At 40.8% G+C, this 15,297-nt stretch overlaps 1 protein-coding gene across 3 annotated transcripts in view; it reads right to left on the reverse strand.

The window, feature by feature from the left end:
* The window catches only part of myripb (myosin VIIA and Rab interacting protein b), a 102,272-nt gene that overhangs the window by 26,403 nt on the left and 60,572 nt on the right, over positions 1–15,297 (reverse strand). For all 3 annotated transcript variants that reach the window (XM_054622986.1, XM_054622985.1, XM_054622983.1), the window contains exon 4: positions 1,637–1,773. In XM_054622986.1, the coding sequence (XP_054478961.1) occupies positions 1,637–1,773 (137 nt within the window). The remainder of the gene's footprint in view (positions 1–1,636; positions 1,774–15,297) is intronic.

The raw sequence follows: 15,297 nt of genomic DNA on the forward strand, positions 1-15,297 counted from the left end.
GAATCATACAACACAGTAGAAGCTATGATCACAACATAAATCATAATTGTCCTTCTTAGAGTCCAATTATGTCAATTAGTAAAATGATAATATGATGATAATAAACTGTAAATTGTCAAAAATGTCAGGGGGAAATTTATCAATTACTGTATTTACACTGCAGACTATAACTTATACAGTTTAGCTATAAAACAACTAAAGCGTTAAATCCACTTCAATGAATATCTCTACTGTCATTTTGCAGTTTCCCTTGCTTTTATCACATAAAAAAAAAAATCTGTATTGTTTTCACTTCTAAAGTCTTCAGTTGTATTAATGTTTACATTGTTTCTATGTGTTATGTTTTCTTTTTTTATGCGGCTTCTCTGAAAAGTGAGTTCTTGTGGAACAATACAGATGTGAACTGAACAAACATCTGTTATTGGGCTAAATACGTTGAAAGCCAAATCTAGGTATTTTATCCCGTAAAGACATGACAGATTTAACAACGGCTAGATGAGTTTTCTGCAAAAAAGGAAAATGTAATCGTGAAGGATTTTGCCAACTAGTTATACTGTACTGTTGTCATCTCTACTGTGTGGGTTTCAAAGTTGCGGATGTAACTATAGAATAATATATGATAATGATAAAACTGTTCTTTTTTTACAATACCACTCAGGCCTACAAACTCACTTTATACATTACAGACAAAATTAACTTGAGTTGTGGTCATGGTGTATTCCTAAACATCCCCTCATCTCAACCTCATCCAGTTCTGCCTCAAGTCTGACCTGATTTGTCCCCTCTGTGCTCCCTTCATCCATTTAATCCCATGTACCAGGGTTTGAAATAATGCCTTGTAGTCAGCAACAGACGCAGACCGATCATGTTGCAGTGGGGTCAAAACAATGTTATCTGGAGCGCGGGAGGCTGGATAAAAGCTGCCTTGCTGCTGTCCTGCACAGGAACAATTCACTGAGGACGCTAAAGTGGCCTGAGCCCCCGGAGGGCTTAACTGGCAGGACGAGTCCACAGGGCAGCTCACCCGTCGTCTGTCACCATCATCAGTGGCACACCCACACACAAACACCGACACTGCCTTACTCACACACAGAAAATGCAAGATCACATGAGTATTTTCTAAACGAAACTGCAGACATGGAAGACAGTGGTTTCCTCAAATCAATTTGACCACCTTACGATCAAATTAATTAAAAGGGTAAAGAGTGGTGAAAACACAAAAAGTTTCACTTTACAACAACCCACCATTAACATTACCCAAAAGTGTGTGTATGTGAGTGTGTTTGGCTGTGGGAAAATCTTTTTTTCTACATGCCAGTGAGAAAGTAATTAATCCAATCAGTCAGAGAGAGAACAAAATGGTCTGAAACAAAAGTGGGTGATTATTTATCAAAGCAATCAAGTGTGCTTGTCTGTGTTTACTCCGACCAGAACCTGGCATCTCAAATAAAGTTGTTCGAGGAAGTTATATTATGTCTCTAGCCAAACTGGCGTTTAACACAACGTAACAACATTGCACAAAGACAGAGGGCTGCTCTGCAATCAAAATGATGGAGACGATAATGATTAAAAAGAATGGCAATACAACAAAGATCATGCATGGCTGATTAAAAAGTATGCGAGAGGATGAAGTTACCTGGGAGATCAGAGAGCGCTCCTCTCTCTATAATGTGCTTTCTATACAGAGTCTTCAAAACCTTGGCGCTGCCGAACCTCTTGAAGCGACTCTTCACGTTGTTATAATACCATTCAAGCGACTGTGTCCTTAAGATCCTGCAGACAAGAAAAGAAAGGAGGAAGAGAGGAGGGAAGAAAGAAAACATGATATTTAGTCAAAAAGAACAGATGGCAAAGACACTGGCAGGAATCAGATTTTATTATAATTACACCAGGATAATAACTTTGAGTTCCAGCCAAGACTTTCATTAAAATCTGCTTTAGTGTAGTGTCTTTAATTATTAAAGTGTAGATAACGAGACCTTTAAGACTTTTTCAATGATTTTAAGAAAGAGAGAAGGATTTTGTAAGAATAAAATGCAATAAAAAATGAGTCAGGCAGAACTGAGGTTTTGTGTTATTGTTATTGCGTATTTTTTAAACCAGGTGTGTGTTTGCTGTCAGAGTGGCATATTTAAAGCTCTGCTCTTTGATTTAAAGAAAATAATTGTCTTTTTAAGAAGATTCAGTGGCTCTCTCTCTCTCTCTCTCTCTCTCTCTCTCTCTCTCTCTCTCTCTCTCTCTCTCTCTCTCTCTCTCTCTCTCTCTCTCTCTCTCTCTCTCTCTCTCTCTCTCTCTCTCTCTCTCTCTCTCTCTCTCTCTCTCTCTCTCTCTCTCTCTCTCTCTCTCTCTCTCTCTCTCTCTGGAGGCTGTATGAAAGATAAGGAAAGTTTTTCTTACAGTTATTTTACGCAGCATCCAAGCTGTGTATTGCAATGAGTATGACAGAAGTTAATGCATATATTTTCAGATGTGATGTCACATCCTTTTCTAGGCTTTTCCTCATTTTCATGGTGCAAGGCTGGTTGGCGCTCGAATGCCAACCAGTCAGACCTCAGCACAGAGCAGATGATTACATAAGCAGTAATTCTAAACGGAGAGGGTTATGAAAAGCCCCTCAGAAAAGCGCTCCCTTTGCGCCAGCGTTGAGTCGGATTGCATGAATCTTTGCCAACTTTGTGTTTAATCACGCGGTCCCTCCTGCTCTCCTTTTGCTTTTTCACACCACTGTCTCACACACAATAGTGAGGCTAAACAAACAACACACAGACAGATTTACTGTGCAAGGAGACAAAAACACACAAGCACAAGCACATTTATTTGCACACTATTCATTACCATGTACACATGTTTGTCTTTTATTTTGTTGTTGAAAGACGCTATACAAATAAACACAACACCCTTTTTACATGTTCAGATGTATCAGACTGTATTCATGAGACCAACTACTGAGTGGTAGGAGAGTGTTATCTATGTGTATCCTTTGTCTATGCATGGACATTTTGTGCATGAAATAAAGTATCCACATACTGAAAGCCTCTGACACCTACTTTATTAGAGTATTCATAAACAAAATCCCTCTGAGTTACTGAATTTTCGACACTTTTAAATATCTTTTTGTTTTTAACTACCTATCATGGGCACCTTTAACAGATATAACTGATATTGTATTCTCTTAAAGTCAACCAATCCCATGAAAAAACAAAAATCAATAATCCTACAAAGAAGTGATGCCAAAGCCTGATATAGTTTATTCTTCTGTGACATAGACCCCTAAAACATTAAAAACATCAGTTAGCTACACTCCAGTCACAGGAACTGTAGTTTATTTTGAGCTAATCCCACAGCATGTTGATGCTTGTGTTCAATGAAAAGACCGGCTGAAAATAGCCGTGCTAATAAAGGGATCCTGAGTGCCCCTGAGGCTGCATGGGCTGCCGCATGGGCTGCCACATCCATTCCACCCTCTCTCCCTTCTCAACCTCCCTCCACCGTTCCCTCTCCTCCTCTTTCTCAGTGAATTTATTATCCTCTGCCACTATCAGCTGGGCTGCTCAATGGGCCTCAGCTTCTTAATTTCAAGCCACGGGTCAACCCAGTCTAGTCACTCTAATGGTGGCTGCCGAGCTCCAGTGAAGAGGCCCGACTCTTTTTTATATCCCTCTGGGCCCGAGGAAGAAGGCAAAGAAATAAATCTAGAAAAGCAACGCAGCGTCCAAGCGGTATACGAGGCAGAAATACAAATAGATTCCACCTGTACTCTGAAATGAGCTGGAGCCACAAAGAGCAAATTTGAACTGCGAAAGTATATTCAAGGACAGAGGAGGGCAGCAAGTATATGGTGGAGATATTGTCATCCGAGAGGAATCCAAGTTCACTTTAAATTAAGCTGTATGCCTGAGTAGCATGCATGGTAACACTTCACTGTTTTAACACCTCCTTCGTTTTCTCCAAATTCTTTGTAATTTTTGAAACATCGGGTCCTTGATTTAGATCAGATGTAGAAGCAGGCTATTCTTTTCAATCCACTGACGGTGGATTTTGTCGGCTAAAAGGACATCTTAGTATAACTGGGGATGTCCAGCCAAATATCTATAAAACAATCAAATGTTTCAGGTTTTTCTTGTTCTGTCCCACTTATCATTACCTAACCCAATATAAAAAGATAAACGATTCACCACCTGTCTGAATTCAACACCTATGTGTCTGTATGTGTATCAATCAATCAATCAATCAATCAATCAATCAATCAATCAATCAATCAATCAATCAATCAATCAATCAATCAATCAATCAATCAATCAATCAATCAATCAATCAATCAATCAATGCGTCGTTGTCAAGGCTGTTGCTATAACACCCTCTATACGCTAGCGGCTAGCTGTCATGCCGAAGAGAAAGCTTTTTCTTTCGTAATATACCCTGCAATGAAAATGCTGCATTCTGCTCACACTGCAAGAGGACATTTGTTTCTCGCAGTATAGAGATGCTGATATAAAATAACAAATTAAGACGACCGGAAAGGAATATACAATAGCTGGCAGAGAATGTGTCATTTAGCCGGTAGCCAGCTCTTGTGCATGCTGAGAAGTACCTCGTGTTTAGCTTTAAAAGGTTTTGGATAGTCAATGAATATATTACACCAATGCAATCCTTGTGTTTTGTGCATCAGGCTAAAATTGCCTAGAAAATGTTTATTTTAGCATATATAATTAAAATGCTTGCTTTAAATGTTGTTGCACAGTGGTTGAATGCTCTCATTTCTCTGCTTCTCTCACTTTTGGCACAAAAACAGACAATAAGTGAATGCAAATGTCAGCTCAGGCATCTGCTCCCTTCTGTGCCCACTACACAAACTTGTTGAAATTAGCCAAGCTTTTCCTTTCAGAGAGAAAGGAGAGGGATTTAGGATGGTGGCAGAGGCGTCTCGATGAATGAAGCATGACATTGCTTCCCTAGAGTGATCTGATCTAAAAAAGATAGAAAGAAGGGAGGAGAGTGTAGTGGATAAGCAAAGGCTTTCAAGCAAGAGCTGTACTGCTATGTGAGCTGCTGCAACATACATTTCATAATGAGGCTTGGAGATTCCCTGATGCTTGGCTGCTGCATGAATAAGTAAGAGGGATTCCTGTTGATGGTCTCTCGACACTGGGTTTACCCTTCCTCCATCATCACTTTGCCTTAGCTCGACTGCTAAAACCAACGCCTCCTTTCTAATCCTCTCCTCTTCTCTCCAGTCATTTTGCCCTCTAAACTTCAGAAGATCGATTTGCACATTTCATAGAGGTCTAAATAAAATATATAGAAGAAATGATGTAGAAGTGCAATAAAAAGTATCTGGCACTGCTCAGTTTCCACCTCCCCTGGCATAGGAAACCATTAGCATAATTTACTTTCTGAGCCTTCTAATGAATTGGTTCAGCTTCTGTTGAGGCTGCTGTAGAGAGGGGAGCAAAGGGAGAAGAAAGACGGGTGGGGTCTACTTCAACAGGACATCAAATAGATTCTTCTGAAGACTTGCAGAGTGACTGTTATTTGATTTTTTTTAACAGAAGAAAACAAGACAAAAAATTTGATTGTTTTCAGCTCTAGGGTTAGATCAAAGCATATGATGTTCTTGGAAGTAAAAGCCCTTGAGTTGTGGGGTCTTAATGGGTGAAAAGCTGAAGGAGTTAGGATATGTAGTACTGTCTGGCTTTCTGTATATGAACTCTCATTGTTTTCAACGAAAACAACTTTTCTGCTCACAAGTAATGAAAAACTGATCTTATGTTAATATCTGTTCACATTTATCAGAAGACATGAAGATGTATCTGCTGAAACACAAAGAGGTTTAGCTGATATCTGACTTATATTTTGGAGTATTAAAGTATTTAATAAAACCATTATCAAATTAAGACAATCAGCCACCAACACTCATTCAAATAAGATTTTCTAAATTCTTATTTGCAAATAAAATTAAATATATGTTTGGTGGATCATTATTAAGGATATCTTATACACCTTATATATTTTTTTCCTTACTTTTTTGCAATATTCACTTAGCTGCTAGCACCTTCATCCATCTAAACACAGTCATCATGGGTATACAAACATCCACCGGATAGAGCAGAATTAGTCTTCATGCAGATGATGTGTCACTGTTCCTACAGGACCCTCAATCATACAGAACTTCTTTACTCCAACTACTCAGCTAAGAAAAGTGAGATGTTTAATCATACTTTATGAATCCCTGAAGGAATATTTACAACACATTCTCACTACCTTCAAGCTTCAAGTTACGATGCTTTAGGTACCTCACTAGTGTACGTGGCCACTTACCTGATTAGCTAGTGACAAACGAGTCACATGACTAACAACTCACACTAACACGAACATGCAAAAATGTTGGTTTCGCAGGACTTAAGTCCTGTGTTTGTTTATGATTGTTTTGCATATATATTGCAGAGATTCTCTCTGGGCTATGCTGTCTGTGTTGCTACACTACAGCACTAAAAACAGTCTTTTTAAATATATTCAGTACTGGCAGAACAGGTAGAAGGACAAAGGGCAAGGTCGTGGGTCAACTGCTAAAAAGCCCATGAGATTTTCAGCAAACCTGGGGACAGCTGTTCTAGTTGGTATGATTTAAAACAGCGTCAAGTTAGCAACAGGCAGGAAAATAACTCTCTCACAGCAGTGGCCCTGTACATAACCTTTCCAGGACGCAGCTGGAATGCTGATTACCTGCATGCCCCTCTGTAATTGACATTCAGATGGGCATAAAGGGGAACATAAAAAGGGCTAATCCTGCATACTAAGGTGGTTAGAGATGTTATCATGTCTCTCTTCTCTTACTTTCTACCTTCTTATCTTGTGCGTTCAAATACCAGCAAAATGTTGCATGCAGCTCATTTAAGAGATCAATTCATTTGAGACAAGACCTTTTGTTTTGAGAGAAAGTGTGTGCTCTTACAGTGATGCCCATAGAAGCAGGGTCTTAAGAAAACGCTGTCTGTTTCTATTATATATTTTTTCCATTTAACCCAGCACTGGGAAAACTCTCCCATGTGCACAGCAGAGGGTCATTAAATGAACAGACCCGCCATATGACTGGAGTCACATTGGCACGCCCCACAGCAGTTTAAATTTGCACCATTTTTGTTGCGTTCCTGGTACACTGCAGCATTTGACCTGGACAGCTATTGCAGGTTGACGGCAGGGTATTCTGCTTCACTTACCTGTGTCTTTAAAAAGTCTAAATTTAGGAGCAGCACAGCTGCATGCAACGGTCAGGCAATTTATTCTGCCATTCCTTCCTCATACAGCTCTTTCTTTTAAGACCCAAAGCTGTCAACTACTCTCCCCCTCTCTTCTCCCCTGTTTCTCTCCACCTCTGTATCAGCCAGCTCTTTCTTCAGTCCTTCGGCATACAGGGCTTTACAGATGAATGTGTCGGCATGTGGGAGAGCCCATGGCACAGTATGGGAGATGAGTAACATTGGGACAAAGTGCTCTCAGAAAGAGCATGAGTAGAGGGACCAAAATGAATTGCAAACTGCTCACACTTTGTATGAAGTCAGTATGCCACAATTTACATACAGCCAATACTGATTCCCAATCAGTTAGTCAATGAAAAGCAAGATTAGACATTGACCCTTAAAAAAACAAAACATGACAGCTAAATAATGTTTTTTTTTCTCTGTTAGAAACATCTAATATTCTCTTTGGGGAAGAGGCAGAAAGTTAAGTGATTTTATTTATGAAATTATATGAGTCATATAGAAATTCATCAATAGCATATCCTCTTTTAAGTTATTGACCTAACATCAGATACTTGTTTTACTTGTACCAGTGTGTCCTGACACAACATCCCACTGTATCCACTGTAGATCAGAAGATGAATGTAACTGAGTACTAAACGTGTACCTTTATCACTGTACTGTACTGTAATACAATAGCCTGTTAACATCTTACTACGGAGCAGCATTTTGCGAATCATTTGGTCCTTACCAAAAGTAAGTCTTTGAGAGTCGGATAACTTAAATCCAAGAATGCTATACAGTACAAAGAGTGAGCATCCTGTATAATGTTTTCAGTTCGTAATGACTCATCAATAATACATTTAAAAGACCTAGGGTACAGTGAGACTGCAGCTAATTGTATTCTAATTCTAAGTTCTGTCATTCATGATTTGACTTTATTCATTGTTTGAAATTTGACAATATCTTTTCTGTGTTCATATGCCTGCAGTCTGAATTACCAAAACTACATAATGTATTGTTTCTATGTCCCTCTGCATGGAATGGACTATAATTAGAGACTTCCATACAGTAGTATAATCCAACATTTGATTGGTTAAAGCATGGACGACAATTTGGCTCAGATAATAGCTGGCCAGATGTCTCATCATTTGTTGTTGTTCAGCTGCACATGTGGGTCATTTTAGCATTGAGGTCTGTTTGAAATGATATCAGATATAGGTCACTTTGAAACACTCCACAGTCCAAATCATACTCCCATGAAATGACAGAGCCGCACCAGCAGGTTTTCACAAGCTGCAGTGTATTTAAATATACTTCCGTTTGGATGTACAGTGGGTACGGAAAGTATTCAGACCCCTTTACATTTTTCACTCTTTGTTTCATTGCAGCCATTTGCTAAAATCGAAAAAGTTCATTTTTTTTCGCATTAATGTACACTCAGCAACCCATCTTGACAGAAAAAAACAGAAATGTAGAACTTTTTGCAAATTTATTAAAAAAGAAAAACTGAAATATCACATGGTCATAAGTATTCAGACCCTTTGCTGTGACACTCATATTTAACTCACATGCTGTCCATTTCTTCTGATCCTCCTTGAGATGGTTCTACTCCTTCATTGGAGTCCAGCTGTGTTTAATTAAACTGATTGGACTTGATTAGGGGCTGCACGGTGGTGTAGTGGTTAGCACTGTCGCCTCACAGCAAGAGGGGCCTGGGTTTAATTCCCGGGCTGGACAACCTTCTGTGTGGAGTTTGCATGTTCTCCCCGTGTCAGCGTGGGTTCTCTCCGGGTTCTCCGGCTTCCTCCCACAGTCCAAAGACATGCAGCTTAGGTGCATTGAAGACTCTAAATTGCCCGTGGATGTGAGTGTGAATGGTTGTTTGTCTCTATATGTCAGCCCTGCGACAGACTGGCGACCTGTCCAGGGTGTACCCTGCCTTCGCCCATTGACAGCTGAGATAGGCTCCAGCACCCCTGCGACCCTTAACTGAATAAGCAGGTTACGGAAAATGGATGGATGGATGGACTTGATTAGGAAAGGCACACACCTGTCTATATAAGACCTTACAGCTCACAGTGCATGTCAGAACAAATGAGAATCATGAGGTCGAAGGAACTGCCCAAGGAGCTCAGAGACAGAATTGTGGCAAGGCACAGATCTGGCCAAGGTTACAAAAGAATTTCTGCAGCACTCAAGGTTCCTAAGAGCACAGTGGCCTCCATAATCCTTAAATGGAAGAAGTATGGGATGACCAGAACTCTGTGTAGAGAACCTCAGACTGGGCCGAAGGTTCACCTTCCAACAAGACAATGACCCGAAGCACACAGCTAAAATAACAAAGGAGTGGCTTCGGAACAAGTCTGTGACCATTCTTGACTGGCCCAGCCAGAGCCCTGACCTAAACCCAATTGAGCATCTCTGGAGAGACCTGAAAATGGCTGTCCACCAACGTTCACCATCCAACCTGACAGAACTGGAGAGGATCTGCAAGGAAGAATGGCAGAGGATCCCCAAATCCAGGTGTGAGAAACTTGTTGCATCATTCCCAAGAAGACTCATGGCTGTACTAGCTCAAAAGGGTGCTTCTACTCAATACTGAGCAAAGGGTCTGAATACTTATGACCATGTGATATTTCAGTTTTTCTTTTTTAATAAATTTGCAAAAAGTTCTACATTTCTGGTTTTTTCTGTCAAGATGGGTTGCTGAGTGTACATTAATGAGAAAAAAAAAGAACTTTTTCGATTTTAGCAAATGGCTGCAATGAAACAAAGGGTGAAAAATTTAAAGGGGTCTGAATACTTTCCGTACCCACTGTATATAGAGCATATGGGAAAGCGAGATAATCTGCTCTCAGCCTCCTGCTTCTGACCAGCCAGAGCACCACGTGGGACTTTAAGGGGAGCATGCAGAGAGGCAGAGCTCTGCAGCAGCCCAGCAATGTGGGAAATCTAGCGACAGAATAGACTGCGGTTACGCTTTCCACCACTCAAGTCTTTCTCCAGCTGGCTATTCTGTACAGATAATGAAAACTGCAGCTCCCTGCAGCCTTTATTCGAGCAATTATGTGGAGCCAAATTCATGGAAAGTCAATGTGATTAGGGGCTGAAAGAGGCAAATGTCTGTAAACAAATTAATTTGTTAAATGTCTTGTGAGGACTACAAAGCCCATCATGGTAGTTAAATCTCAAAAAGGTGTCATCACTGGATTTTTTGTAGTTTCTTTTTAGGTCACTGTAGGAGTGGGAACAAAGGTTTTTATCCTCTTAATATAGTCAAACACCTCGGACAGGAAATTAAATACGCTGAAATAACAGGATTTTCGAGATTACACAAATGTGCAAAGAAAGCTTTTTTTTTTTTTTTTTTTGAGATTACTAGTATTTTTCTATTCCACCACAGTTAGGTGTCCTTAAAAGAGGTCACATTTTTATTGAGATTGTTATCAGAGGATCAGTCATCCAAACTGGCAATGTATCAATCAACAACCGTATCTGTGTTCTGCAGATATGGTCTTTTGCATGTTACCGACCACCTGTCTTTGTACAGTAGGCTCAGCTGGATAATAATGTCAGCTATAGATGTACACTATCAAATGAGACAGTGAGGGATTGGGTTAAGTCATTAACCTGATTCAAACCCCAGACATTGTACACAAGTCACTTGGAGAAAAGGACAAAAACAGGATATTGGAGGAATTGCATTCTGACGCTGCCAGAGCCCAATGTGCTGAAGTGTCAGTATTAACAGCCTGTTAGGGAGCAGAGGAGACCAGCCTGACAACGCCAGCCTACATATACTGCTGTCACCTGTTAGAGACTGAGGAGAAGAGCAATGGAAGGGAAAGAGAGGCCAGAGGAGGACAGGGAAAGGGATATACAGACAAAAAAAGGAAAGAATGATACAATGAGCATGTTAAGAAAAAAGGCCACTGCTTTGATTGCTTCATGGAGGCATATGGGGGCATTTGTTCCGTGGGATCTATTTTTAGATGTGCTTTTTTTCAAACCAGAGCCACAGTCCATATAATCCATGTGAATCAATCTTGGGGGAAAATGGGGGAAGCAGGAAGACCATCTTTGGCTGCAGTTGCTCTTTTAAGAACTGTTTGAGTGAATGTGTGTGTTTGTGTCTGATAAGCCAGGAAGCTGTGAAAGAGGGTTTTTTTCCTCACAGAAGATCATACTCTGTGAGAAGTGTTTCGCAGAAGGTTACAGAATCTCCAAAAGCTCCAGACATCAAGGTTTGACAGTTGGCAGGCGCCTGCCTAAAGCAGTGACCTATACTTTGAATAGAAATGTAAAAGATCTATTCACTTCCTGTTTGCATGATGGTAAACAGCTGTTTGTGAAGTGCTTACTGACTGAACAGAGATGAAAACACTCCAGATCAGAAAAGGTTTCAGGTTGTGTTTATGCTGCAGATAGAGCACTTGTCCTTGGCTTTAAAGACATTTACCATTAATGCATTGGTGTCATATATAACATAAGTGGAGCTTTATCGTTCTGTACCCCAGAGGCCACATACAGTTAAAGTGAAATCAGATTAAAATTGAGTGTATGTAATGTTTTTATAAATGCATATGATTGCCTGTCAGAGACTGAATCACTGTAGTGCTTTGTGTCTGAAACTCAAACACAAATAGGGAATAAAGACTTACAGTCAGAAGATTGAGAGACACACAAGGCTTAACAACTCATATCAAAAAATCTGACCACTTACACCAGCATGTAGGGCTCTATCTTACAAGGACATTTCATGAATATAATAATAATGGCATTTCCCCAGGGATATCTCCCTATATCTCTCCTCAGTTTTTCCCTGATAAAGATTAAGACATATAAAAAGCTGTTACAAATACATTTAAGTGTGTCTGTAAGTATTTTCCTATTGAAATTATTCCTGTGTTTCTGGGACCTAAGGCCACATCCTCCACTCTCTTCATTGCATATCTTTAGAGGAAAGGCAGCCAAAAAACAGGCCAATAAAGTTAGCCAGTTCACTGCACTCCCACCAATTAGGAAACCAATGAATGGCCCGCTTCCTGAAAACAAGCCTCTGGCTGCCCTCATCCTGGGAGCAGTTCCCATCAAGTTAGTCACACAACACCAACCCAGAAACGGAAATCGCCGGGATCAGAAGACTCTTCTTACAACGTCTTTGTCTTCTTTCTTGTTACCAGTCTCACTGCACGCCTGCTGTCTGACTGATTGTGTTTCTCTCTCTCTCTCTCTCCCATTTTCTTCTTGAGACGCCCCCTGCAAATTAGTGTTTACAATGCAAATATGTCGTGTTTACCAATACATATGCATGGAAAGCATATGCGATTTATTTTTGAATAACTGGAGAAAAACAACAGCTGGGAAAAACACAAGTTTCTCTCATGCATATTCTAAGAATATACAGTATTTGAATCCAACCAAAAGTAAGTGAAACTAGGATTGTGCAATTAAAGGATTGCCTTTACGCTTGGAGCAGCAAAAGAACCCTCATCTCCTGACGGATGGGATACTGCTTCTCCCTCAGATCCTGGATCTGATCCTGATCATTTTTTGCCATTTCAGCTTGCTGCTAATGGGCATCATTTTGTTGCAAATGCTCACTCAGCTCCAGTCTCAAGCTCCTTGGTGACTCTACCAGTCTCCCCAGAGACTTATTCCCTTTGTCGCCAGCCTGGTAGAGAGCTCACCAACCTTCTTGCAGGAAATATGCTGCTCCGAGACCCTGGAGGGGAGCCTTCAACACCTCCAACCTGGGCACCTGAAGCCTTGTTTTCCATCTAACTGTCCTCCAGCTGCTTGGCCCACTTGTTGTAGCCACAGGCTGACAGATTCAGCTTGAGGGTCATGGTTCAGTTATAGTTTGTCTCTCGCTATCGGTGTTCTGTCTGTCGCCTACGTTCAAAGTTCTCTCTCTCGCAAAGTGGTGTGACACCCAATGAAATGTCTGAAATGAAATTATTCTGTGTGTGAAATTGCTGGTACCTTCTGGTGTCAAATAGTGGAAGTGCATCATTGATGAGCAGAGTTCCAAGTCTTCAGTTTTTTCATTAGCAGATGTTAACTTTCAATGGACAGTGGTCTAACATTCTCTGAGGAAATGAAGTTGTTTATTTACATTGTTTTATCTTACAAATAGTTTTACACTTCCCCACTTCCCCCGGTTCTAGATGACAGTTTTAAAGTATAAACAGAAAGCTTGAAAACTGCAACAATGTCTTTTTCCTTTTTTGGACTAACTCTACCCTTTCAATTGGCTGCATTCAAATGTTGGGAAGCCAGTGAGGGCTACAGTCTTTGTCACTGCATTAGCATCTTACGTTGTCGTCCCCTGGCATGAAGTGTAAAGGCCCAGCCACACTCGGGTCAGTCTTTAATTGAAGCTCATGCAGCTAAGAAATTCAAGTTCCTTGTTTCAGAGCTGGTTCCAGCTGTCTCACAGGTCAAAGCTCGCCATTATTTTCCCCAACATGAAACAGTGTTGTGTTGATGCGTATTGGGTTTACAAATGAAGGTGTAATTACTCCTGTGGAGTAACAACACCTTGTTTTGTAAATTACACTAGACTAGACTACAAAAGCTACATCACTCTCACAGATTGTTTGCAGTTTATTATCGCTCCGCTCAATATTTTCTTATTACCACCATCTGACCTTTGACATCACCTCATTTTTGGGTCAGTTTTGTTGGGCTGAAGACAAACGTGACCGTACCTTGAGCCTGACACACACACATACTGGTGCGCTGATACAGAGCAAACAACGCTCCCCCGAATCAGTCTGACAGACAGGGCGTGGGAGACAGATGACGATGAATCATTGATGCTCGGCACACAGATCGCAAACAAAACACAAAAGTGCACCAACACACACGCACACACACACCAGATACATGCGCATACACACACAGACGCACACATTTACCTTCTCTCTCTTACTCATCTGTCCTTTCCCATTTACAGCTTGGTGTTTTTCTCTGTGCCATCACTGATATCGTGGTGACAGAGACAGATGGAGGGATTGAGAGGGGAATGGCTCAGCAACAGAAGAGGATAAATCTCCCTCTGCCTTTTCCTTTGGTCTGAAATAACATTAATAGCCACTTTTTTGCCCTGTGTTTTTTAAATGAATCTGTCGAATGGGTATCAATGACCGCGTTAAAAATCAAAATATTTAAAGGGCTTGCGTTTTCAGTTTGATGTATATGGTGCTAGTCAGCCTGTAACAGTGTGGTCGTGCACGGATGGCTACAGTATAATCAGGCTACAGATCATATAAGAACTGTATGTTGGAGAAGGGTGATGGTGTGAAGTAAGATTGAGGATAACAGATTGCATGTGGAGATGGACGCCATATAGACGAAATACAGCGCCATTCATCAACCGACTGCCCCGTTGACAGTCAACTATACCCTGCATGACTTACATGACTGATCACAATACCACCACAGTTTGAGAGGACACATTTTTGGCCTTGAAGCTATTTCACCAAGCGGTTGGATTATCATGTTATCATTCATTAATCTACGGTGCATTTTATCCAGCCTTTTAATTACCCATGTAAGCCTCATTAGGATAAAACATCCCTCAACTGCAACAGAGGAGCCTTAAGCACAAACATCACAGGCAAAAAAAAGCTCAGTTTTAAACTAAAAATTGCTGGATAGTAATGAGAGCTGAGTACAACGATCAAATTGGGTTATATGTTGAGTGGAATGCATGATTCAGAGATTAAACTCATTTTGGTATCCAGAGTATACCACACTGCTGTTTCAGCTTCTGCATTGCTGCTGTTCTTATTTGATCATTCAGAAGAACCTTTGCCCTCTCTCTCTTAATGTCAGTACGCACACACCGGCGTACATTGCACTGCAGGCCAGGGCAGGGGACTGCTGCATTATTAATGCCGTCACACTGAGTAATTGAAGCCATGAGGCGGGAGATGGAGGGTGAAAGGCGGGGGTGTATAGACAACGTCTCTCCCTGCCTCTCAGTGGGAATTGTTTTGATCATTATCAGTGACCTCTGAGTGTGATCAGTGCATACATCAAGGTGATA

Source organism: Anoplopoma fimbria, chromosome 21, assembly GCF_027596085.1.
Source record: "Anoplopoma fimbria isolate UVic2021 breed Golden Eagle Sablefish chromosome 21, Afim_UVic_2022, whole genome shotgun sequence".
NCBI lineage: Eukaryota > Metazoa > Chordata > Actinopteri > Perciformes > Anoplopomatidae > Anoplopoma > Anoplopoma fimbria.